The 26,531-nt window shown below is 48.0% G+C and overlaps 1 protein-coding gene across 1 annotated transcript in view; it reads left to right on the top strand.

Moving 5' to 3' along the window:
* The first annotated feature begins 538 nt into the window (after positions 1 to 538).
* Positions 539 to 26,531, top strand: part of LOC115166990 (FERM domain-containing protein 5) — a 147,090-nt gene continuing 121,097 nt past the window's right edge. Inside the window, exon 1 of the mRNA XM_029720980.1 lies at positions 539 to 1,165. Within this exon, the coding sequence (XP_029576840.1) occupies positions 1,064 to 1,165 (102 nt within the window). The 5' untranslated portion in view covers positions 539 to 1,063. The remainder of the gene's footprint in view (positions 1,166 to 26,531) is intronic.

Here is a 26,531-nt window from a genome sequence, read left to right as displayed (position 1 = left end):
GCGATCCCATCCACCCCTCTACTTATTATAAGCGCACACTGAGATAACGGTAAAGCAGGTAGGGCAGGTACATACCGTTATGTCAACCATTTCCGGCGGCTCCTCCTAGTGGTCTAGTGGCCCACCTGCTCAAGACTACCAAGAGCAGACTGCACTAGAAATTACACACCACCTGAGGGAGCCAATAGCCTATTGCATTACCAGACAATCCTAATAGTAGGCCTAGTCTATGCAATAAATTATAGACTCCCTGGATGAGATCAATTATAGGCATATTAGGCTATAATAAGTTACATTATCATTGTTTTCCCTCACCTCAGTGGTTATGGACATTGCATATTGCATATTCCCTAGGTTATTTCAAAGGTTGAATCTAGAAAAATATGACTATAGCATTCTCTGTATTATGAAACAGTCTACGATGAACACCTCCTGCTCGCCAACCTCCTTTCCAGCGGCTCTCCTCGAGCGCATGATGTACTCATTTACATACGGTGCGATTTGAAATACAATGTAAACAGCTCTTGAACTGAGCAGCTCATCTAATCAGGTCGAGCAGTCCTTGCTGGCTATTCGTATTATTTCAGCTGATGGGCATGGCCCTGCATTCTGATGGAAACGTGGGAGATTCGAAATTACTATTCGTCACATTGCTCCCGCGGAGAACCAACCTGTGGTTTACACACAGAAATGTAGCCAATTTCCTCGGCTTTGGCTGTCGTTTGCGCGCAGACACGTCATTCAGAGACTCGTCCGTGGCCCGCCCAGCAGCATTTGAGTGAAGAGAGCAATGAAGAGTGTGGAGGTATGATAACAGTTTAACTGGACATCAGCAGCAGGCTAACATTTTATCACATTGAGTGATACAGTATACATTATTTGGTTGCCCAGCCGTTGAGCATTCAGTGCAATATCACATCTGGGCTACCGGAAATACGATGCTCAACCACCGCTGTATGCTATCCAGGTGTTGGACCAAAGAGGAGGGACGTTGTTGATGTGACATTACATCTATGCTGTGTGCAGTTTTTTGTGGTCCCATACACAGACACAGAGCAAGAAGATGCTGAGCCGTTTCATGAGTGGCAGCATCAGGAATCTGGAACGAGAATACAACTGTACCGTGAGGCTGCTGGATGACTCGGAGTACACCTGCACGATCCAGGTCAGTTCCTGTTTAGCAAGCAGGGAACCTATTATATTGACGCTGTTGCTGTCACCGTTGGTTGCCCCACTGTGGGTCATGTCTTTCGTCTGAGTATCTGCTACCTGTGCGCATCACATGACAGCTTGATGAAAATAGAGAAAACCGTCATCTGCATTGCGTATTAAATGTGTAAAGATCTAATGTATCTCATGGGGTATTTGATGTCATTCTGCTGGCTGCATTTTGGAAGCATGGCTTCGGTGGACCTCAACTGTCCTGAATCGTTCATCATACAGTATTGATCATCTATGGATCATCTATTGATCTATGACACTTTTCATATTTTCTATGTTTGTCTGGGTCTTAGACTGGCCTTGGCCTAGGTAGAGAGTGATAATCAGCATGTTCTATGTTTGTCTGGGTCTTAGACTGGCCTTGGCCTAGGTAGAGTGATAATCAGCATGTTCTATGTTTGTCTGGGTCTTAGACTGGCCTTGGCCTAGGTAGAGAGTGATAATCAGCATGTTCTATGTTTGTCTGGGTCTTAGACTGGCCTTGGCCTAGGTAGAGTGATAATCAGCATTTTCTATGTTTGTCTGGGTCTTAGACTGGCCTTGGCCTAGGTAGAGTGATAATCAGCATGTTCTATGTTTGTCTGGGTCTTAGACTGGCCTTGGCCTAGGTAGAGTGATAATCAGCATGTTCTATGTTTGTCTGGGTCTTAGACTGGCCTTGGCCTAGGTAGAGAGTGATAATCAGCATGTTCTATGTTTGTCTGGGTCTTAGACTGGCCTTGGCCTAGGTAGAGTGATAATCAGCATTTTCTATGTTTGTCTGGGTCTTAGACTGGCCTTGGCCTAGGTAGAGTGATAATCAGCATGTTCTATGTTTGTCTGGGTCTTAGACTGGCCTTGGCCTAGGTAGAGTGATAATCAGCATGTTCTATGTTTGTCTGGGTCTTAGACTGGCCTTGGCCTAGGAAGAGAGTGATAATCAGTATGTTCTATGTTTGTCTGGGTCTTAGACTGGCCTTGGCCTAGGTAGAGTGATAATCAGCATTTTCTATGTTTGTCTGGGTCTTAGACTGGCCTTGGCCTAGGTAGAGTGATAATCAGCATGTTCTATGTTTGTCTGGGTCTTAGACTGGCCTTGGCCTAGGTAGAGAGTGATAATCAGCATCAATAACAGTTTGTGAGTGTGTCTCCTAACCTGGACGCTTAGAGATGTGGCAGTTCTCCTTACCATCATATTAGCAATGACAATATGTACTGACATGGTGAAGACCATCCACAACATCTCTGGGATCTGACAACAAAGAAAACTATAGCCTACTTTCCAATGTGACTGAAACACTGAATTGAAAGGAAATGGTAGGATTTAACACCAACCATGTAAAGTCTGTAAACAAATGTTGATACCTTTTCAGAGAATCTACAGTATAAGAAGAGGTCAGTCAATCAATCAGCCATTTGCAATCAATCTGCAATCAATCTGCAATCAATCAACATGACCATTTTTTTGTGTTCTTTGTAACAGAACCTCTGACTTTCTGAGTATTGTAATGACCCTGGCCTTCCTTTTGCTGATCCATGCCTGATCAGGTCCTTGCATCTGCTCTAAGAGAGAGACAAAGTATTGAAACACAAGACACGTCTCCAGGACACACATTTTAAGGCTTGTCACAAGTCACATTTGAATCACTCTCAGACCGTTGTTGCTGATCTGCAATTCTCTCACAGAGAGAGGGAAGGGGAGGTAGATGGACAGACAGACAGACAGACAGACAGACAGACAGACAGACAGACAGACAGACAGACAGACAGACAGACAGACAGACAGACAGACAGACGATAGATAGATAGATAGATAGATAGATAGATAGATAGATAGATAGAAGAGAACATGTGAGAGAGTGTATGGGAGAAAGAGAGCTTCAGCTCTTTATATACTGCATTTGGGCATTATTAGTCTGTGTACCTCAACGCTTTAGGGCTGCACTGCTCACAGCCGTACTCAGCTTCTAATGTGCTCTCTGGTTCTATTCAGAATGCATCTCTGGATCTGCTGCTCTCTATTGTTACAGGGTGGTTTGGAACAGGACATATTCAAACCCTTTATGATACTGATTACGGTCGAATGACCAAAGTGCCATCTAGTGGCCTCATGGGTGGAATGTAATTAATATTTTTCATAATTTCATTAATCAACATTGTTAAAAAAAAATGCTGAAAATCCTGTTTTATATGTTAAACGGTTTTGTTATAGTTCTGCCTTCTGTGATGTATATAATGTGTAACATTGGGATGCAAACTCAAAATGATCTGAAATGGTACAGGTATCTTCTTTTTTGTAAGCCTATAACCATGTGTGTTTCAAAGTAGATGTGTTTCAGACTACCAAGAAACACTGTGACCCTGGTTTAGCCCACTGCAGTAATTAAATAAACCTTTAAAAAAAGGAGGGAACTCAAGATTTTTAGATGCACTGACTTTGTGGCAAGATGAGCATTTTAACTTCTGATGGTGTTTGGTCTTGCTCACCCTGAAGGAAACTGGAATCACTCCTAGCCAAGTCTTGAAGTGTACTGTATTTTCCCCAAAGCTCTTCTAGTCTTATGGCACATTGGCATTCCTTACTTTTATCATCTTCAATTCACCTGGAATTCATACAGGTTTAAAAAAGAAACAAGTACATTTATTAATGACTTTAGACAGGAGCTTGAATTAAATTTGTCTCTGTCTTTCATAGAACGTTATTGATCCAGATGAGCAGAGAAGTCCTCTCCTCCTCATCAGTATGGGTGACTGAGGCACTGGCACAGAGGCAGTGGTGGTGTCCCAAATGGCACCCTATGTAGTGCACTATATTGGACTAGGGTGCATAGGAGTCTGGTCAAAGTAGGGTGCCATTTGGGACGTCCACAGTCTACAGGCCTCAGTCAAGATGCTGCATTCTGTGGTGCACTAATGAAATCACCACCGTTCCCTGGAAGTCAAATGCAGGACTTGGATGGAGTTCTGATTTTGTCTTGTAAATGCATTATTGAAATAGACTTCCGCTGCTTTCGTCTAAGTGGGCGTTGTTAAGTTATGTTGTTTACTGCCTGGTGTGTTGCCTGGTAATGTTGGGGTTTGTTAAACTTTTACTGTAGTGGGCTAAATCAGGTTCACACACAGTGATTCTAGGTAGTCTTAAACACATCTACCCTGAAACAAAAGTATACACTTCACACACATGGTTATGGGCTTAAAAAAGCAAGACACCTGTACCATGCAGATATACAGTTGAAATGTATTACATTCTGAGTTTGCATCCCAATATTACACTTTATATACATTACAGAAGATTGAAATATAACAAAACAGTTTGACATAGAAACACCGGATTTCGGTCAGGTTTTTTAAAATAATCTTTAATAATGATTAAATTAGGGAAAATATTAATAACATTTCACCCATGAGGCCAAAGAGGGTGCTTTTGGTCATTGACTGCAGGAAAGGGCTAGGCAGCTTTGTTTTTGGAGCCTACATTCAGATAGAAAAGCCTATTGTAGATGTCAAGTTCGCGTTTCTTTCTTCTCATGCCTATACCATACAGTTTGATCATAATTATGTTCCTATTGTCAAAATACAAGCAGACCGTTGAAATTTAACAAAGATTATCTAAAATTATCTAAGCATTTTCTTAATTATTATACAATTCTCGTCTTTTGATCATATTAGCACATTTAGTTGTTGAGTCCCACTTTAAACGAAGTACAACTTTAAGGCTTTTAATAGCATACATAAAGGCTTCGTAAGCACTGCAAAAATGCTTCACAAATAATCTATAAGCGTATATCATGCTCTATAAAGGGTGACATAACCATTCCCACTGTAGTGTCAATTGCCAAATGTGACACAACACACTATGTATGTTTATACACCATTTATAGATTATGACATACACTTACAGATTCTTTGTGAAGCATTTATGTTGTGCTTATAAAGTATGCTATATAAAGCCTTTATAAATTGTACTTTGTTTAAAGTTGGACTGTCATATGTGCATTTGTTACTGTACATGAACATGTTATTACCAAAAGGACTTCTTAAAACTGCATATGGGATAATCCCCAATCATTCCCAGTCAAAAATAATCTCTCCTAGATGCAATACCAAATAAATCCTGGAACTGAAATTCCACCTAGAGTGAACATTACATCACGGGAGAGAGAGAGGGTTCCAAGTGGGATCATTTCACCCCATGATAATCCTGGGACTGGGATTGCTGTTCCCCTATTTATATGTATTTCTAACTGCTGGCTCAGGCTTAATAGAACCTAGAATAGAAGTAAGATGTGATTTAGACAGCCACAGTTCTGCTTATCAGTCCCTCTAGCTACAGGCCTACTCTATTCCACCAGGCCATGGTTCAAATAGTATTTGTTGTCTTTCAAATACTTCAGTTGTGTTTATTTGAATATGCCTGGTGCAGTAGAACTAATGGAATCGTACAGTAAAGGCAAACAGACTCAAGCAAACGCTCACAAATACTATTTGAACCAGTCCTGACGCCACAGAGCTGACTCTACACAACGCATGTCACTTTGATTCGAAGGCGCCCTGCAACAACATGGTTAATCCATAATGTAGAGGAATAGTGAGATAAATCCTCCAAGGCTGTGGTGCTCTCTCAGATTAGGATGATTTGCTGTCATGACAGTAATAACCATGATTCTAATGATGTCACGGGTACATCCCAAATGTCACCCTATTCCCAATTTAGTGCCCTACTTTTGATCAGGGCTCTATGAGGCTATGGTCAAAAGTAGTGCACTTCATGGGGAATAGGGTGCCATTTAGGATGCAGACACTGACTGCTTCAGCTTGTCCCTTTGATTGCTGCTCTTTCAGAGGGACAAATTTCAGAATTTAAACATTTGCATCCTTGTCACTGACAGCTTGAAATGGTGCTGTTTTTTACTACTACAACATGGAGAGACCGGTAGGATTGTCGAGCGTCTGCCGGCGAGACTACTTACCACCTCTGAACAGAGTGGTGGCCGTAATTTGCAAACCAAGTGCAAAGCGATTCTACATGTAGAAACGGGCGAAAATGATGGTCATTCTGGTCAGTGGCCGACGGTGGGTGGTCCCTATATCCCACCGCTCTGACAGCAAGCGAACGGTGAGCGAGCAGCCCTCTACTGTGCAGACCGACAATTGGTCTGGTGAGTTTTCTCCTTTACTTTTACTAACTACTCACCATGACAACTGATAAACCCAACATGCATCTCTCTAGTACTTGGTTAAGCTGCATGCATCTGAGCTGCTGTGCCCTAACCCATTCCTGGAGTCAGTGCTGTACAGCTGTTAAGATACGGTATACTCCATAGCAGTTTGACAGAACAAAACAAACTTCTCTGGTTGAGTGCCAACTTCAGGCAGGCGTTGCATGAAACCTTACACCTCCATATTTAGCCAGCAGCACCAGAAGTGGACCTTTAACCACACCAGTCCCAGGTGACCTGTAGAGTGTCGGATAAGAAGCACAGAAATATTTTGATATGGTATTTACTTCCATGGTAAAAATGCAGTTACACACTAATCGCCTATGAATTGTTTGTTTATTTGGGTCATTAATTAGTTACTAGTTGTTTTGAATTATACTAAGAAATTACCAGACAATACACATTAATACCACATCATGTCCTATTACATATCAGGAACATACCAGAGCATACATTACTGGTTATAAAGTACAATGTTCTGCCTTACTGGAACATAAGCACAGTTCTGTTGCTCACAAACCTTGATAGATAAACACCTTTCTCTGCAGCTTAGTGAACATGAACCTAGTCCTGTCAGATAGACATTCCAGCCACAGTGTGCCTGCCTGCAGAGCGGACTGACAGGCTGCTTCCGTCAGCAGTGAGGCAGTGATGACGAAGCTGTCTCTGACTGTGTGTTTGGGGTTCAAGCGGCTCTACTGTTGCTGTGCCGACCCACGACAATAAATAATACAAATGTGTGCCAGGAGTGAGTATTCCATTGAGCGTTTCACCTCTACCTCAGACTGCTACGATTGCAGGCATCACAGCACACATGTTTTTGTGGCTGTTTTTACACAAACACACACAGACGCACACAGAGACACGTGCGCACATGCGCACGCACACACCACGATAGCAACAGAGATGTTGCTGCTAGATTTCGTTGTGGTGCAGGCAGGAAGCAAAAATATAGTCTTTTAGCTCACTTTGCAACCGCTGCATGCTCCCTCTCTCCTCAGCCAGTGATGATGTCACTGGGGTAGCTCAGGACTCTGCAGCAGTACCTGCAGGATCCACAGTCAGCACAGGAGCAATGAAGACTCCTGCTGTAGTCACTCTCAGTATAGAGTATATTCTCTCAGTGTACGTAGTCATCCTATATGGAGCAGTATTAGGATGCCCCAATCTGTCCAGAGAAATGAAGAGATACAGATGGATTTCTTTCTTTATTTTATTTCACCTTTATTTAACCAGGTAGGCTAGTTGAGAACAAGTTCTCATTTGCAACCGCGACCTGGCCAAGATAAAGCATAGCAATTCGACACATACAACAACACAGAGTTACACATGGAATAAACAAACATACAGTCAATAATACAGTAGAACAAAATAAAACAAAAAAGTCTATATACAGTGAGTGCAAATGAGGTAAGTTAAGGCAATAAATAGGCCATGGTGGCGAAGTAATTACAATATAGCAATTAAACACTGGAATGGTAGATGTGCGGAAGATGAATGTGCAGGTAGAGATACTGGGGTGCAAAGGAGCAAGATAAATAAATACAGTATGGGGATGAGGTAGGTAGATAGATGGGCTGTTTACAGATGGGCTATGTTCAGGTGCAGTGATCTGTGAGCTGCTCTGACAGCTGGTGCTTAAAGCTAGTGAGGGAGATATGAGTCTCCAGCTTCAGAGATTTTTTGTCATGCCCTGACCAGGTGAACTCGGGGATATTGGGTCAGGGTGTGTCATGTTAGGTATTTTTCCTTGGTTTGTGTTTTGTTTACGTTTTAGCCTTGTGTAGGCTCTAGGTGGGAAATTCTAGGTTGGGTTCTGTCGATTCCCAATCAGAGACAGCTGTCGCTAATTGTCTCTGATTGGGATCACATTTAAGTGCTGTTTTCCCCACGCTGTTTGTGGGGTGTTGTCTCGTTATTTGAGCACGTAACGTATTGGCAGTTTTTTCTTGATTTTGTGTACATGTTTAATTCTAGTGTGTTGAATAAACATGTATTCGCTCCCAGCTGCGTTTTGGTCCGCTTCCTCGTCACCAGGCGACGATCGTTACAGAACACCCCACCAACAACGGACCAAGCAGCGGAGGAGGGCTGGCAAGAACAAGGAGAGGCACCAGGAGAAAGGCTATCTGGAGTCATGGACTTGGGAGGAAATCCTGGATGGGAAAGGACCATGGGCTCAAGCTGGGGATTATCGCCGCCCGCAGTGGGAGATCGAGGCGGCGAGAGCTGAGAGGCGCTGGTATGAGGAGAGGGAGAGCAACGGACACGGGAGGCAGCCCCACAATTTTTTTGGGGGGGGGCACACGGGGAGATTGGCGGAGTCAGGTGGTAGACCTAAGCTAACTCCCCGTGCTTACCGGAAGCAGCGTGGCTCTGGTAAGACACCGTGTTATGCTGTGGAGCGCACGGTGTCCCCAGTGCGCGTTCAAAGCCCGGTGCGCTACATACCAGCCCCCCGCAAGTGCTATGCGAGTGCAGGCATCGAGCCAGGGCGGATGGTGCCAGCTCAGTGCGTCTGGTCTCCGGTGCGCCTCCTCGATCCAGGTTATCCTGCGCCGGCGTTGCGCACTGTGTCTCCAGAGCGCTGGGAGGGTCCAGTTCGCCCAATGCCTGCTCTCCGCCCGTGCCGGGCCAAAGTGGGCATTCAGCCTGGAGTGTGGGTAAGGAGTGTCCGTACCAGAACTCCAGTGCTCCCCCACAGCCCGGTTTATCCTGTGCCTCCTCCTCGGACCAGGCCTCCAGTGGGTCTTCCCATCCTGGTCCGTCCTGTGCCACCTCCCAGGACTAGGCCTCCGGTGGGGCCCGCCAGTCAACAGTCGTCGGAGCTGCCCGCCAGTCAACAGTCGTCGGAGCTGCCCGCCAGTCAACAGTCGTCGGAGCTGCCCGCCAGTCAACAGTTGTCGGAGCTGCCCGTCAGTCAACAGTCGTCGGAGCTGCCCGCCAGTCAACAGTCGTCGGAGCTGCCCGCCAGTCAACAGTCGTCGGAGCTGCCCGCCAGTCAACAGTCGTCGGAGCTGCCCGCCAGTCAACAGTCGCCGGAGTGGTCAGACTGCGCTGAACTGCCGGAGTGGCCAGACTGCGCTGAACTGCCGGAGTGGTCAGACTGCGCTGAACTGCCAGAGTGGCCAGACTGCGCTGAACTGCCGGAGTGGCCAGACTGCGCTGAACTGCCGGAGTGGCCAGACTGCCCTGAACTGCCGGAGTGGCCAGACTGCCCTGAACTGCCGGAGTGGCCAGACTGCCCAGACTGTCCCGAGCTGCCAGACTGCCCTCCGGCCCGGCCCATTCCTGCTCCCCGCACCAAGTCAGTGGTGCGTGTCCCCAGTCCTGTCCGGCCCGTCCCTGCTCCCCGCACCAAGTCAGTGGTGCGTGTCCCCAGTCCTGTCCGGCCCGTCCCTGCTCCCCGCACCAAGTCAGTGGTGCGTGTCCCCAGTCCTGTCCGGCCCATACCTGTTCCCCGCACCAAGCCCACGGTGCGTGTCCACAGTCCTGTCCGGCCCGTCCCTGTTCCCCGCACCAAGCCCACGGTGCGTGTCCACAGTCCTGTCCGGCCAGTTCCTGTTCCCCGCACCAAGCCCACGGTGCGTGTCCACAGTCCTGTCCGGCCCATTCCTGTTCCCCGCACCAAGCCCACGGTGCGTGTCCACAGTCCGGCACGGCCCGTGTCCGGTCCACCGGTGCCCAATCCTGTTCCGGTCGACAGCTCCGCTCCGGAGCCTGAGCATGCCGCTCCACAGTGGTCCAGTCCGGGCCAGAGGGGTAGGGTTAAGGTGAAGGCGGGGGAAAGAACACGCCCGGGGCCAGAGCCTCCACCGAGGGTGAGGCGCCCACCCGGGTCCCCCCCTAATAGACTTAAGTTTGGTGCGCCGGGAGTACGCACCGTTGGGGGGGGGGGGTTCTGTCACGCCCTGACCAGGTGAACTCGGGGATATTGGGTCAGGGTGTGTCATGTTAGGTATTTTTCCTTGGTTTGTGTTTTGTTTACGTTTTAGCCTTGTGTAGGCTCTAGGTGGGAAATTCTAGGTTGGGTTCTGTCGATTCCTGGGATCACATTTAAGTGCTGTTTTCCCCACGCTGTTTGTGGGGTGTTGTCTCGCTATTTGAGCACGTAACGTATTGGCAGTTTTTTCTTGATTTTGTGTACATGTTTAATTCTAGTGTGTTGAATAAACATGTATTCGCTCCCAGCTGCGTTTTGGTCCGCTTCCTCGTCACCAGGCGACGATCGTTACATTTTTGCAGTTCGTTCCAGTCATTGGCAGCAGAGAACTGGAAGGAAAGACGACCAAAGGAGGAATTGGCTTTGGGGGTGACCAGTGAGATATACCTGCTGGAGCGCGTGCTACGAGTGGGTGCTGCTATGGTAACCAGTGAGCTGAGATAAGGCGGGGCTTTACCTAGCAGAGACTTGTAGATAACCTGTAGCCAGTGGGTTTGGCGACGAGTATGAAGCGAGGGCCAACCAATGAGAGCGTACAGGTCGCAATGGTGGGTAGTGTATGTGTCACAGGATCCAACGAAAGTGGCGCCCCTCCTCGGTCGGGCGGCGCTCGGCGGTCGTCGTCGCCGGCCTATTAGCTGCCACCGATCGTTGTTTCTGTCGTTTAGTTTTGTCTGTCTGTTCCGCACCTGTTTTGTGTATGTCATTAGTGGGGACTTATTTAAGGTGTGTTTTCAGTTGGGATTTTGTGCGGGATTGTTTATTGTCCACGTTGTGTGATTTCGACAGTTTTGTTTTTGTATAAAGATTTACCGGGCTGCGCTCCTTGCCTTAGGAATTATATTTTTTGTGTTGTACGGGCGCAGTTAACTATTACTGGAACTTTGTGTAGCGCTCTGTGCTTTTCGGCGTGTGTGTGAGTAGGATCATTAAAAGACACTCACCTCCAGCACCTCTGTCTCCTGCACTTGATTCCACCTATCAGCCAATCCAAGTCTATCGTGACAGAATCCCGCACCGCAAACTGATGGAGTCAGCAGGAGCAGAAGTGCCATCCATGGCTGAGCAGGTCTCCCAGCATGCCGGCCTCCTCCACCGCCTAGGCTCGGCCATGGATCAGGTGTTGGCCCGATTGGAGAGATGGGAGAGAAGTGCCTCCCCAGCAGGACCAGCTCCGGTCCCTCACCCTGCGCCCCTACCCACATCCACTGAAGCAGGTGCAAGCGGGATCCGGATTTCACCTCCAAGGGAGTTCGATGGGACGGCCGCTGGGTGCAAGGGGTTCCTCCTCCAACTGGAACTGTACCTGGCGACCGTCCGCCCCCCTCCCTCCGACGAAGAGAGGGTGAGCGTCCTCGTCTCGTGTCTCACGGGTCGAGCCCTGGAATGGGCCAATGCGGTCTGGGATGGTCCAGACTCGGCCCGGGGTGACTACCCTGAGTTCACCTGCCGCTTCCGGGCGGTTTTCGATCATCCCCCGGAGGGCAGGGCGGCGGGTGAGCTACTATTCCATTTGAGACAGGAGACGAGGACCGCTCAGGATTTCGCATTGGAATTCCGGACTCTCGCCGCTGGATCGGGGTGGAATGAGCGGGCCCTGATAGACCACTATAGGTGCAGCCTTCGCGAGGACGTCCGCCGGGAGCTGGCATGTAGGGACAACACCTCCACTCTGGACCAACTGGTGGATTTGTCCATTAGATTGGACAACCTGCTGGCTGCCCAGGGACGTTCCAGTCGGGGCCTGTTCGTTCCGCCTACCAGTCCTCCCGCTCCACAGCCCATGGAGATAGGGGGGGCTGCACCGAGGAGGACCGGAGGGAGGGGTCTCTCCTGCACCCGATGTGGACACAGAGGACACACTGTGGACCGGTGCTGGAGAGGTCCCTCCGGGAGTTCGGAGGGCAGGCAGAGCACTGCTTCGGCCCCCCAGGTGAGTCCGCACCAGCCACACCCAGAGCCCCCTGTCGACCACTTGTACACCTCCGTTTGTTTCCCTAATTTTTCCCCTCACTTCCAGTATAAGGCGCTAGTCGATTCAGGTGCAGCTGGGAGTTTTATGGACCATGGGTTAGCGAAGAGGTTAGGGATTCCCCTGGTTCAGCTGGACCACCCCTTCCCCGTGCACGCCCTAGATAGTCGACCGCTAGGGTCAGGCCAAGTAGGGGAGATCACAGTGCCACTGGTTATGCAGACGTGGGGGGGTCATGTGGAGCGTATCAGCCTGTTCATCATTGACTCCCCAGCGTTCCCAGTGGTACTGGGAATCCCCTGGCTAGCCACACACAACCCCCAGATTTCGTGGGGGCAGAGGGCTCTAACGGGGTGGTCGAGGGAGTGCTCAGGTAGGTGCATAGGAGTTTCCATCGGTGCGACTACGGTGGAGAGTCCAGACCAAGTCTCCACCGTGCACATTCCCTCAGAGTATGCCGATTTGGCTATCGCCTTCAGTAAGACGAAGGCGACTCTATTACCACCCCATCGACGAGGGGATTGTGCGATAAACCTCCAGGCTGACGCGGTTCTTCCTAGGAGTCACGTGTATCCTCTGTCTCAGGAGGAGACAGTGGCTATGGATACATACGTCACTGAGTCCTTGAGACAGGGATACATTCGGCCCTCTAAATCCCCCGTCTCCTCGAGCTTCTTTTTCGTGAAGAAGAAGGATGGAGGTCTGCGCCCGTGTATTGACTATAGAGGTCTAAATGCTATCACAGTGGGTTTCAGTTACCCGCTACCTCTCATTGCTACGGCAGTGGAGTCATTTCACGGGGCGCGCTTCTTCACGAAATTGGATCTCAGGAGTGCGTATAACTTGGTGCGCATCCGAGATGGAGACGAGTGGAAAACCGCATTTAGTACCACATCTGGCCATTATGAGTACCTCGTCATGCCGTATGGGTTAAAGAATGCTCCCGCCATCTTCCAATCCTTTGTGGATGAGGTCCTTAGGGACATGCTCGGGCAGGGTGTGGTGGTGTACATCGATGACATCCTGATCTGCTCCGCCACACGCGCCGAGCATGTGTCCCTGGTGCGTAAAGTGCTTGGGCGGCTGCTGGAGCATAACCTATACGTCAAGGCTGAGAAATGTGAGTTCTTCAAAAGAGCCGTCTCATTTCTAGGATATCGCATTTCCACCTCGGGGGTGGAGGTGGAGTGTGACCGCGTGACGGCTGTGCGTAATTGGCCAACCCCAGCCACTGTGAAGGAGGTGCAGCGGTTCTTGGGGTTCGCTAATTACTATCGGAGGTTTATCCAGGGTTTTGGCCAGGTAGCAGCTCCCATTACCTCACTGATGAAGGGGGGGCCGGTGCGGCTACGATGGTCAGCAGAGGCGGACAGAGCCTTCCATCGTCTGAAGGCTCTGTTTACCAATGCACCTGTCCTGGCGCATCCGGACCCCTCTTTGCCATTCATAGTGGAGGTGGACGCGTCCGAGGCTGGGGTAGGAGCTGTGCTATCGCAGCGCTCGGGCGTTCCTCCGAAGCTCCGCCCATGCGCGTTCTTTTCTAAGAAGCTGAGCCCGGCGGAGCGCAATTATGATGTGGGTGACCGGGAGCTGTTAGCCGTGGTCAGGGTTTTGACGGTGTGGAGACATTGGCTTGAGGGGGCACGTCACCCTTTTCTCATCTGGACCGACCACCGTAACCTGGAGTATATTCGGGCAGCGAGGAGGCTTAATCCCCGTCAGGCGAAGTGGGCCATGTTTTTTACAAGGTTTAACTTCACTCTCTCGTACATTCCAGGTTCCCGGAACCGGAAGGCTGACGCACTGTCGCGTCTCTACGACACCGAGGAGCGGACCATCGATCCTACTCCCATACTTCCTGCCTCCTGTCTGGTGGCACCGGTGGTATGGGAGGTGGATGCGGACATCGAGCGGGCGGGTCTGTCAGAACCTACTCCGCCGCAGTGTCCCGTGGGCCTGAAATACGTTCCGCTTGATGTTCGCGATCGCCTGATCCGATGGTCCCATACTCTACCCTCCTCGGGTCATCCTGGGGTGGAACGGACAGTGCGGGGCCTGAAGGGGAGGTACTGGTGGCCCACCTTGGCTGAGGATGTCCGGCGTTATGTCTCGTCCTGTTCAGTATGCGCTCAGTGTAAGGCTCCTAGGCACCTACCTCGAGGGAAATTACAGCCCCTCCCTGTTCCACAGCGGCCCTGGACTCACCTCTCGGTGGATTTCCTTACGGATCTCCCGCCGTCTCAGGGGAACACGGCGATCCTGGTCGTTGTGGACAGGTTCTCTAAGTCCTGCCGTCTACTCCCTTTGCCCGGTCTTCCTACAGCCCTGCAGACCGCGGAGGCCCTGTTCACTCACGTCTTCCGGCACTATGGGGTGCCCGAGGACATCGTATCTGATCGAGGTCCCCAGTTTACGTCCAGGGTGTGGAAATCGTTTATGGAGAGGCTGGGGGTCTCGGTCAGCCTGACCTCGGGGTTCCACCCCGAGATTAATGGGCAGGTAGAGCGCATTAACCAGGATGTGGGCAGGTTCCTGCGGTCGTATTGCCAGGACCGGCCAGGGGAGTGGGCGCAGTTCGTGCCATGGGCCGAGATGGCCCAGAACTCTCAGCGACACTCCTCCACTAATCTGTCACCCTTCCAGGTGGTGCTGGGGTATCAGCCGGTCCTGGTGCCATGGCAACAGAGCCAGACGGAGGCTCCTGCGGTGGAGGCATGGGTCAAGCGCTCTCAGGAGACCTGGAACGCGGTCCAGGAATGTTTAAGGAGGGCGAGCGAACGGCACAAGGAGAGCGCTGATCGCCACCGCAGTGACGCCCCCGTGTTTAACCCGGGGGATAGAGTCTGGCTCTCGACCCGGAACCTGCCTCTCCGCCTGCCCTACCGGAAGCTGGGTCCGCGGTTTGTGGGGCCGTTTAAAGTCCTGAGGAGGATAAACGAGGTGTGTTACAGGTTACAACTTCCTTCGTATTACCGTATTAACCCCTCGTTTCATGTGTCTCTCCTCAGGCCTGTGGTAGCTGGTCTGCTGCAGGACAGTGAGGTGCTGGAGGCCCCCCCGCCCCCCCTGGACATCGGGGGGAGCCCGGCGTACACAGTCCGAGTCATCCTGGACTCCCGACGTCGGGTAGGGGGCCTGCAGTACCTCGTGGACTGGGAGGGGTACGGTCCGGAGGAGAGGTGCTGGGTTCCGGCGGCGGACGTTCTGGACCCCTCTATGCTGCTGGACTTCCACCGTCGCCGACCGGATCGGCCGGCGCCTCGCCCTCCGGGCCGTCCCCGAGGCCGGCGTCAGGGGAGGGGTACTGTCACAGGATCCAACGAAAGTGGCGCCCCTCCTCGGTCGGGCGGCGCTCGGCGGTCGTCGTCGCCGGCCTATTAGCTGCCACCGATCGTTGTTTCTGTCGTTTAGTTTTGTCTGTCTGTTCCGCACCTGTTTTGTGTATGTCATTAGTGGGGACTTATTTAAGGTGTGTTTTCAGTTGGGATTTTGTGCGGGATTGTTTATTGTCCACGTTGTGTGATTTCGACAGTTTTGTTTTTGTATAAAGATTTACCGGGCTGCGCTCCTTGCCTTAGGAATTATATTTTTTGTGTTGTACGGGCGCAGTTAACTATTACTGGAACTTTGTGTAGCGCCCTGTGCTTTTCGGCGTGTGTGTGAGTAGGATCATTAAAAGACACTCACCTCCAGCACCTCTGTCTCCTGCACTTGATTCCACCTATCAGCCAGTCCAAGTCTATCGTGACAGTATGGGGCTTTGGTGACAAAACGGATGGCACTGTGATAGACTGCATCCAGTTTGTTGAGTAGAGTGTTGGAGGCTATTTTATAGATGACATCACCGAAGTCGAGGATCGGTAGAATGGTCAGTTTTACGAGGGTATGTTTGGCAGCATGAGTGAAGGATGCTTTGTTGCGATATAGGAAGTCGAATCTAGATTTAATTTTGGATTGGAGATGCTTAATGTGAGTCTGGAAGGAGAGTTTACAGTCTAGCCAGACACCCAGGTATTTGTAGTTGTCCACATATTCTAAGTCAGAACCGTCCAGAGTAGTGATGCTGGACGGGTGAGCAGGTGCGGGCAGTGATCGATTGAATAGCATGCATTTAGTTTTACTTGCGTTTAAGAGCAGTTGGAGGCCACGGAAGGAGAGTTGTATGGCATTGAAGCTCGTCTGGAGGTTACTTAACACAGTGTCCAAAGAGGGGCCAGAAGTATACCGAATGGTGTCATCTGCGTAGACGTGGATCAGAGAATCTCCAGCAGCAAGAGCAACATCATTGATATATATATACCAGATTGCATAGCGGAGAAGGTGCGGTGGGATTCGAAATGGTCGGTAATCTGTTTGTTAACTTGGCTTTCGAAGACCTTAGAAAGACAGGGTAGGATCGATATAGGTCTGTAGCAGTTTGGGTCTAGAGTGTCACCCCCTTTCCAATCTTTGGGAATCTCAGACGATACGAAAGAGAGGTTGAACAGGTTAGTAATAGGGGTTGCAACAATTTTGGCAGATAATTTTAGAAAGAGAGGGTCCAGATTGTCTAGCTCGGCTAATTTGTATGGGTCCAGATTTTGCAGCTCTTTCAGAACATCAGCTATCTGGATTTGGGTGAAGGAGAAATGGTGGGGGCTTTGGCGGGTTGCTGTGGAAGGTGCCGGGCAGTTGACCGGAGTAGGGGTAGCCAGGTGGAAAGCATGGCCAGCCGTAGAGAAATGCTTATTGAAATTCTCAATTATAGTGGATTTATCTGTGGTAACAGTGTTTCCTAGCCTCAGAGCAGTGGGTAGCTGGGAGGAGGTGCTCTTATTCTCCATGGACTTTACAGTGTCCCAGAACTTTTTTGAGTTAGTACTACAGGATGCAAAGATTAGATAGAGAATGATGTAAACAAGATCCGTAAAATGTAATATCTTGGCATAGTATAATTAAGCAATAAGGCATGAGGGGGTGTGGTATATGTCCAATATACCACGGCTGAGGACTGTTCTTATGCACAACGCAATGTGGAGTGTTAGGACACAGCCCTTAGCCGTGGTATATTGGCCATATATCACAACCCCCCGAGGTGCCTTATTGCTATTATAAACTGGTTACCAACTTAATTAGAGCAGTAAAAATAAATGTTTTGTCATACCTGTGGTATACGGTCTGATATACCATGATTGTCAGCCATTCAGGACTCGAACTACCCAGTTTAAAATCAAGCAATAATGCCCGAAGGGGTGTGGTATATTACCAATATACCACGGCTAAGGGCTGCTCTTAAGCACGACGCAACGTGTGGTATATTGGCCATATATCACAAACCCCTGAGGTGCCTTATTGCTATTATAAACTGGTTACCAACGTTTTGTCATACCCATGGTATACGGTCTGATATACCACGGATTTCAGCCATTCAGGGCTCGAACCACCCAGTTTATAATAGTACTGTATCTTACTCCTAATCCTTTCCTTCTACCTACCGTAATTTCCGGACTATTGAGCGCACCTGAATATAAGCCGCAGCCACTGAATTACATTTTTTTTTTTTTTTTAACATAAATAAGCCGGACATGTCTATAAGCCGCAGGTGCCTAACGGTACATTGAAACAAATTAACTTTCACAGGCTTAACGAAACACGGCTTGTAACAAAAATAAATAGGCTTTAACGAAACACGGCTTGTAACAAAAAATAAAAAATTTGCAGTAAACAGTAGCCTACCAAGAAAGTCATTGTTCACTATCTTCCTCCGCCTGTGCAGTGAAACCACTGAAGTCATCTCCTTTCAAAAAAAATTGAAAGCTGGAAAAATCCATATATTAGCCGCATCATTGTTTAAGCCGCGAGGTTCAAAGCGTGGGAAGAAAGTTGCGGCTTATAGTCCGGAAATTACGGTAGTCTTTTCTGGCCAATAATTCTTCCCATAGTGCTTTGTGGTTTGCTACCTCTTTGGGATTCATTACTTACCTAGCTACAGTCTGCAACTCTTGATCTGACATTTCTAATGCCTCTAAGCTTCTATTCTACCTGAGTGGCAGATCTTGTAACACAATCAAGTTCAACAGGGTTTAGTGAGGGACTGAGTGTGTCAGGAAATACAGAGGGAAAGAGAAAATAGAAAGACAAAACAATCCCAATAGTTTGAGGTGCATGGAAGTGTCCACTGAGTCCACTCAGACGAGTCTTTAGCCTAGGAGCTGTAACGTTTAGCTGGTGCATCATATTGTTAGGAATTTCATATTGTTTCCCAGGTATTTATTCCCAGGTATTTATTCCCAGGTATTTATTCCCAGGTAATGCCAAAGGGGCAGTGTCATATTTGTTCCCATGTCACCCTAGAGATCTTTACCCTCCTTCTCCCAGCTCCAGTCTCCTTCCTGTTAGTTCCTAGCTGGTATCTGAACCTCTGAGCTCCACAGAATCCATTCTTTTGTTCCCCTGGCTCTCTCGCTCTCTCTCTCACACCCCTTTCTCTCTTACCCTTCTCTCTCTCTCTCTTTCTCTCTCTCTCCTCTCTCCCTTCAGCACTGCGGCTCTCTCTGTAGATTAATGAGACAGCAGCCCAGAGAGAACCTGACACCACTGTACAGTATAGCCTACAGTATAGACATGACACAGCAGTGAAGGCTCTGTACAGTATATACATGACACAGCAGTGAAGGCTCTGTACAGTATATACATGACACAGCAGTGAAGGCTCTGTATTGTACAGTATATACATGACACAGCAGTGAAGGCTCTGTACTGTACAGTATATACATGACACAGCAGTGAAGGCTCTGTATTGTACAGTATATACATGACACAGCAGTGAAGCCTCTGTATTGTACAGTATATACATGACACAGCAGTGAAGGCTCTGTACAGTATATACATGACACAGCAGTGAAGGCTCTGTACTGTACAGTATATACATGACACAGCAGTGAAGGCTCTGTACAGTATATACATGACACAGCAGTGAAGGCTCTGTATTGTACAGTATAGACATGACACAGCAGTGAAGGCTCTGTACAGTATATACATGACACAGCAGTGAAGGCTCTGTACTGTACAGTATAGACATGACACAGCAGTGAAGGCTCTGTACTGTACAGTATAGACATGACACAGCAGTGAAGGCTCTGTACTGTACAGTATATCCATGACACAGCAGTGAAGGCTCTGTACTGTACAGTATATACATGACACAGCAGTGAAGGCTCTGTACTGTACAGTATATACATGACACAGCAGTGAAGGCTCTGTATTGTACAGTATATACATGACACAGCAGTGAAGGCTCTGTATTGTACAGTATATCCATGACACAGCAGTGAAGGCTCTGTACAGTATATACATGACACAGCAGTGAAGGCTCTGTACTGTACAGTATATACATGACACAGCAGTGAAGGCTCTGTACAGTATATACATGACACAGCAGTGAAGGATCTGTATTGTACAGTATATACATGACACAGCAGTGAAAGCTCTCTATTGTACAGTATATACATGACACAGCAGTGAAGGCTCTGTATTGTACAGTATATACATGACACAGCAGTGAAGGCTCTCTATTGTACAGTATATACATGACACAGCAGTGAAGGCTCTGTATTGTACAGTATATACATGGCACAGCAGTGAAGGCTCTGTACTGTACAGTATATACATGACACAGCAGTGAAGGCTCTGTACTGTACAGTATAGACATGACACAGCAGTGAAGGCTCTGTATTGTACAGTATATACATGACACAGCAGTGAAGGCTCTGTACAGTATATACATGACACAGCAGTGAAGGCTCTGTACTGTACAGTATATACATGACACAGCAGTGAAGGCTCTGTACTGTACAGTATATACATGACACAGCAGTGAAGGCTCTGTACTGTACAGTATAGACATGACACAGCAGTGAAGGCTCTGTATTGTACAGTATATACATGACACAGCAGTGAAGGCTCTGTATTGTACAGTATATACATGACACAGCAGTGAAGGCTCTGTATTGTACAGTATATACATGACACAGCAGTGAAGGCTCTGTACAGTATATACATGACACAGCAGTGAAGGCTCTGTACTGTACACTATATACATGACACAGCAGTGAAGGCTCTGTACAGTATATACATAACACAGCAGTGAAGGCTCTGTATTGTACAGTATATACATGACACAGCAGTGAAGGCTCTGTATTGTACAGTATATACATGACACAGCAGTGAAGGCTCTGTACAGTATATACATGACACAGCAGTGAAGGCTCTGTACTGTACAGTATATACATGACACAGCAGTGAAGGCTCTGTATTGTACAGTATATACATGACACAGCAGTGAAGGCTCTGTACAGTATATACATGACACATTAGTGAAGGCTCTGTACTGTACAGTATATACATGACGCAGCAGTGAAGGCTCTGTATTGTACAGTATATACATGACACAGCAGTGAAGGCTCTGTACTGTACAGTATATACATGACACAGCAGTGAAGGCTCGGTATTGTGCAGTATATACGTAACACAGCAGTGAAGGCTCTGTATTGTACAGTATATACATGACACAGCAGTGAAGGCTCTGTACTGTACAGTATATACATGACACAGCAGTGAAGGCTCTGTACAGTATATACATAACACAGCAGTGAAGGCTCTGTATTGTACAGTATATACATGACACAGTAGTGAAGGCTCTGTACAGTATATACATAACACAGCAGTGAAGGCTCTGTACTGTACAGTATATACATGACACAGCAGTGAAGGCTCTGTACAGTATATACATAACACAGCAGTGAAGGCTCTGTACTGTACAGTATAGACATGACACAGCAGTGAAGGCTCTGTACAGTATAGACATGACACAGCAGTGAAGGCTCTGTACAGAATATACATGACACAGCAGTGAAGGCTCTGTACTGTACAGTATAGACATGACACAGCAGTGAAGGCTCTGTACTGTACAGTATAGACATGACACAGCAGTGAAGGCTCTGTACTGTACAGTATAGACATGACACAGCAGTGAAGGCTCTGTATTGTACAGTATAGACATGACACAGCAGTGAAGGCTCTGTACTGTACAGTATAGACATGACACAGCAGTGAAGGCTCTGTACTGTACAGTATATACATGACACAGCAGTGAAGGCTCTGTATTGTACAGTATATACATGACACAGCAGTGAAGGCTCTGTATTGTACAGTATATACATGACACAGCAGTGAAGGCTCTGTATTGTACAGTATATACATGACACAGCAGTGAAGGCTCTGTATTGTACAGTATATACACTTATGGGCCAGTTTATTAGGTACACCCGTTCACGAAAATGGATCGCTCCTACAGACAGACATGGCCTTGGCATGCTATATAAAGCAGGCAGATAGGCATTGAGGCATTCAATTACTGTTTGATTGAAAGTTAGAATGGGCAAAACGAGTGACCTAAGTGACTTTTTGTGTGGTATGATCGTTGGTGCCAGACGGACCAGATCGAGTATCTCAGAAATGGCCGCCCTCCTGGGCTTTTCACACACAACTAGGGTTTGCCAAGAATGGTGCGACAAACAAAACACATCCAGTCAGCGGCCGTCATGTGGGAGAAACAGCTCTTTGATGAGAGAGGTCGAAGGAGAATGGCAAGAATCGTGCAAGCTAACAGGCGTTCCACAAACAGGCAAATAACGGCGCAGTACAACAGTGGTGTGCAGAACGGCATCTCAGAACACACAACTCGTTAGTCCTTGTCACAGCTGGTTATTGTAGCAGACGACCACACTGGGTTCCACTCCTAACAGGCAAAAACAAGATGAAGCGGCTCAAGTGGGCACGCCATCACCAACACTGGACAACTGAGGAGTGGAAAAACATTTCTTGGTCCGACGAATCCCGGTTCTGTCACGGCTGTCGAAAGGATTGGACCAAAGTGCAGCGTGGTTGTAGTTCCACATTTTATTTACTCCGTGAAACTTTGCAATACATAAATAACTGAAATAACAAAACAACAAACCGTGACGCAGAGAGAAACAAACACTACTCAAAAATATAATCACCCACAAAACCCAGGAAGAAAAACCCCTACTTAAATATGATCTCCAATCAGAGGTAACGAGGACCAGCTGCCTCCAATTGGAGATCAACCCAAAAAAACAACAACATAGAAAAAGAAAAACTAGAACGTAAAGCATAGAAATAGAAAACATAGAAAAACACAAAACACCCCCTGTCACGCCATGACCTACTCAACCATAGAAAATCACATCTTACTATGGTCAGGACGTGACAGGTTCCTGTTGCGTCATGCTGATGGCAGTCAGGATTTGGACCCATCCTGCCTGGTGTCAACAGTACAGGCTGGTGGTGATGGTGTACTGGTGTGGGGAAGGTTTTCCTGGCACACGTTAGGTCCCTTGATACCAATTGAGAACCGATTGAACGCCACACCATATCTGAACATTGTTGCTGACCAAACCCAGCAGATGATCTTTGGGATGAGATGGAAAAGGCTGTTTCCCGACACACTCAGTCACTCACTAAACACAGATGCATAAATGCATGCATGAATGTACCGCCTTCTAATCTGCAGCAACTGCGTGATGCCACCGTGCCAGCATGGACCAACATCCCTGTGGAATGTGTCTGACACCTTTTGAAATCCACTCCCGAAGAATTCAGTCTGGGGGTCCGATCCGGTACTAGATGGTTGTACCTAATAAACTGTCACTGAGTGTACATGACGCAGCAGAACATGCACTGTATCACTGTATGACTAAAGCACAGGCAGTAGTGTAGCTGGTGTGCAGAAGAGGAAGCTGATTGTGTGTACATACTGTGCTGTATCTCTATGTAGATGTGTGTATTTATCTAGTACGTCTCTGCAGTTCATTCCCTATGGGGTTCGCGTTTGCGACGAGCACATCCAGCATGGACTGTCTCTGTGCTGTGTGCTGCTATGGGTGCAGTAGTGCCTGTCTCTCCTCTCCTCAGACCACTGTGGAGCAGTGACCCAGAAGACCTGGCCTCCCTCTATGATTGCTGTGTCTCAGGCCTGGCCAGGACCAAACAGATGGCCTGTGTTTGTCCCTGTACTGTTCCTAGCCATCCTCATCACTGACACTTGCCCATTGTACTAATCCATCACTAACACTGTGTGCCATAGAGGCCTAATGAGCTGGCTCAGAGTAGAGTACACGCACTCAAGCACAGATTCACGCACACACACACAGATGCATAAATGCATGCACACGCAAGCACGCACGCATGCACGCAAGCACACACACACACACCACACACACATACACACCACACACAGGTGGTCGAGTCGTGCCAAGCCAAAAAGTTCACACGTGAACCAAAGCAAAGTGAACTGAGCAGTAGTAATGAATCTGGCTGAGGAGTGCGGAGGTCTATCAGTGTAATCAAAACAGTTTAATGATCCAGTATCCCAGCTTTTATGCACCGCCTCGTGTGTATCCTGCTCCCTGCACATTACATTAACCCGTTTAAATGTTATTGCTGAAAAGTAATTCTCAGCCTTTGTCGTACTGGGAATCAAGCAGGAGATTATGAAGTCTGTTTCGTCTCCTGGATTACAGAACCAATGCATGTCTGTCTGCGAAACTGGGAAACTGAGAAATGAATGTGGCCGAATGTTGTTATGAATTTCTTCTAGATGTCTCTCTCTCTATCTCTGTCCCTCCTTCAGACACCTATCACTTTCATCTGTCCCTTCTCGTCTTCATTTGGCAGTGAGTAATAGCTAGGCAGCTCTTCATTGATTTGTCTGGACAGTTCAGATCATCTACCTAGACAGATGTAGGATCTTCATTTGAGCCAGTTTGCTATAGCTGGAAAATAATCCTGCAGCAACAGGAAATGTGAATTATTATGTGGATTAGAATTAATGGAGATTTTTTGTAGGGGTTGATACATTTTTCGTTAAGTCTGACATCGAATACACTACAAGTTTGCATTTCCTGCTGTTTCTAAGTCAGTTATTTTGTCAGAATTTCCCATATTCCAAAGAGATGACTGCCTGAGTCATAGTTTTTTGTATGAAGGAAGAGCAACCACTGACTATAAACCTACACCATTTGATCATGGCATTGAAGAGACAGATCAAACCAGACAGAATTCCACAAGTGTTAATCCACCGTGTGTAGCAGTACACCTCTAGAGAATTCATCAGTACAGCCTCTCAAGATGGGTTTATAGCAGGAGGAGAAGACGCTTTAGTTGTGCAGGCTAGCTGCTTGTCTATGCATTGGGGAACCTAAACAAGTTTTCTGAATATGATAGAGGCACCATATTCCCTATAGAGTGTATAACTTTTGACCAGAACCCTATGGTAGTGCACTATAAAGGGAATAGGGTGCCATTTGGGGCGCAGACCAGAGCCTGTGAGCGGAGTTGAGCGGTTGGAAATCCCCCTCATGGAGCGTCCAGGGCTCATCGTCCTTTCCAACAGCTCCGCTAAAAACCGCTCTGCACTCATAGGAAGAAAAACTGCCGCTCCAAATTCGCTCCATTCATTAAAATCACAATTTAACCAACACCTATCTATTTTTGTGACTATCAGGACCTACCAATTGGTTTTGAAGTATTGAAACCAAACCATATGGATTTAAATGAAAAGTATGAAAAGGTGAATGTAAGAAGCGCTCATAATTTCAAGTAGGCTACATGTCATATTAAATAGCATATAAACACTCTAAATAGGCCAGGAGACAGACAGGGAGCCAGACAGGGAGCCAGACAGGGAGTCAGACAGGGAGCCAGACAGGGAGTCAGACAGGGAGCCAGACAGGGAGTCAGACAGGGAGCCAGACAGGGAGTCAGACAGGGAGCCAGACAGGGAGCCAGACAGGGAGTCAGACAGGGAGCCAGACAGGGAGCCAGACAGGGAGCCAGACAGGGAGTCAGACAGGGAGCCAGACAGGGAGCCAGACAGGGAGTCAGACAGGGAGCCAGACAGGGAGCCAGACAGGGAGTCAGACAGGGAGCCAGACAGGGAGTCAGACAGGGAGCCAGACAGGAAGCCAGACAGGGAGTCAGACAGGGAGCCAGACAGGGAGCCAGACAGGGAGCCAGACAGGGAGTCAGACAGGGAGCCAGACAGGGAGCCAGACAGGGAGTCAGACAGGGAGCCAGACAGGGAGTCAGACAGGGAGCCAGACAGGGAGCCAGACAGGGAGTCAGACAGGGAGCCAGACAGGGAGTCAGACAGAGAGCCAGACAGGAAGTCAGACAGGGAGCCAGACAGGGAGCCAGACAGGGAGCCAGACAGGGAGCCAGACAGGAAGTCAGACAGGGAGCCAGACAGGGAGCCAGACAGGGAGTCAGACAGGGAGCCAGACAGGGAGCCAGACAGGGAGCCAGACAGGGAGCCAGACAGGGAGCCAGACAGGGAGCCAGACAGGGAGCCAGACAGGGAGTCAGACAGGGAGCCAGACAGGGAGCCAGACAGGGAGCCAGACAGGAAGCCAGAGAAGTAATGAATATTAATTATTTAGGCTATATTATTTCAATTATTTTAAGGCTATAGCCTACAAAGAAATACATTGTGAAACATTTGCGAGTGCGACACAATAGGCTGGTAGGGACATAAAGAGCTCAGCATTTACATTTTGTGGTATTAAATCAGTATAGTCTGTAAATTGTGCATATAGGCTATGACTTACTTAGAATTATATACAAATTAAATGAGATATGACTAATTAGTGCCTTTTGAATTCATTTTTAGAATTCATTTTTCATTTTTCAGAAACACGAGTTTGGCCAGTCTGTGCCTTCAGGCTCACACGATGGTGCCTGGAGAGCAGGCCAGCATCGGAGAATAATCTCTCCACACTTGCAGAGCCACTGGAGATGCTAAACACCCTTTTGGCCACTGATGCCAGGCTGGGCAGAGATGCAGAGTTGTTTTTTTTAATTATTCTATAGGTAGGCCTAAAGATTTTTAGGCAAAATAACCCAATCAAAACGGAAAGCTCCTTGAACGTGGGAATATGCCAGGCCTATTGGGCCAAATTCAATTATGGCCTATTCTGTAGATAATAGAACAAAAATGAATGAAACGTTTAAGAGACCTGATTTTTTGTTTATAAGTACTTTGCCACAATGACACACGTAGTTATCTATCCACCTCGTTGCTTTCTTTTAGCATGTGCAATGTAGTAAGTAAAGTACACCATCATGCTTTTCAGATTCC

This window comes from Salmo trutta, chromosome 29 (assembly GCF_901001165.1).
Source record: "Salmo trutta chromosome 29, fSalTru1.1, whole genome shotgun sequence".
NCBI classification, from domain to species: Eukaryota; Metazoa; Chordata; class Actinopteri; order Salmoniformes; family Salmonidae; genus Salmo; species Salmo trutta.
The sequence above is the reverse complement of the archived record's forward strand: the minus strand, read 5'-3'. Positions and strand labels throughout refer to the sequence as shown.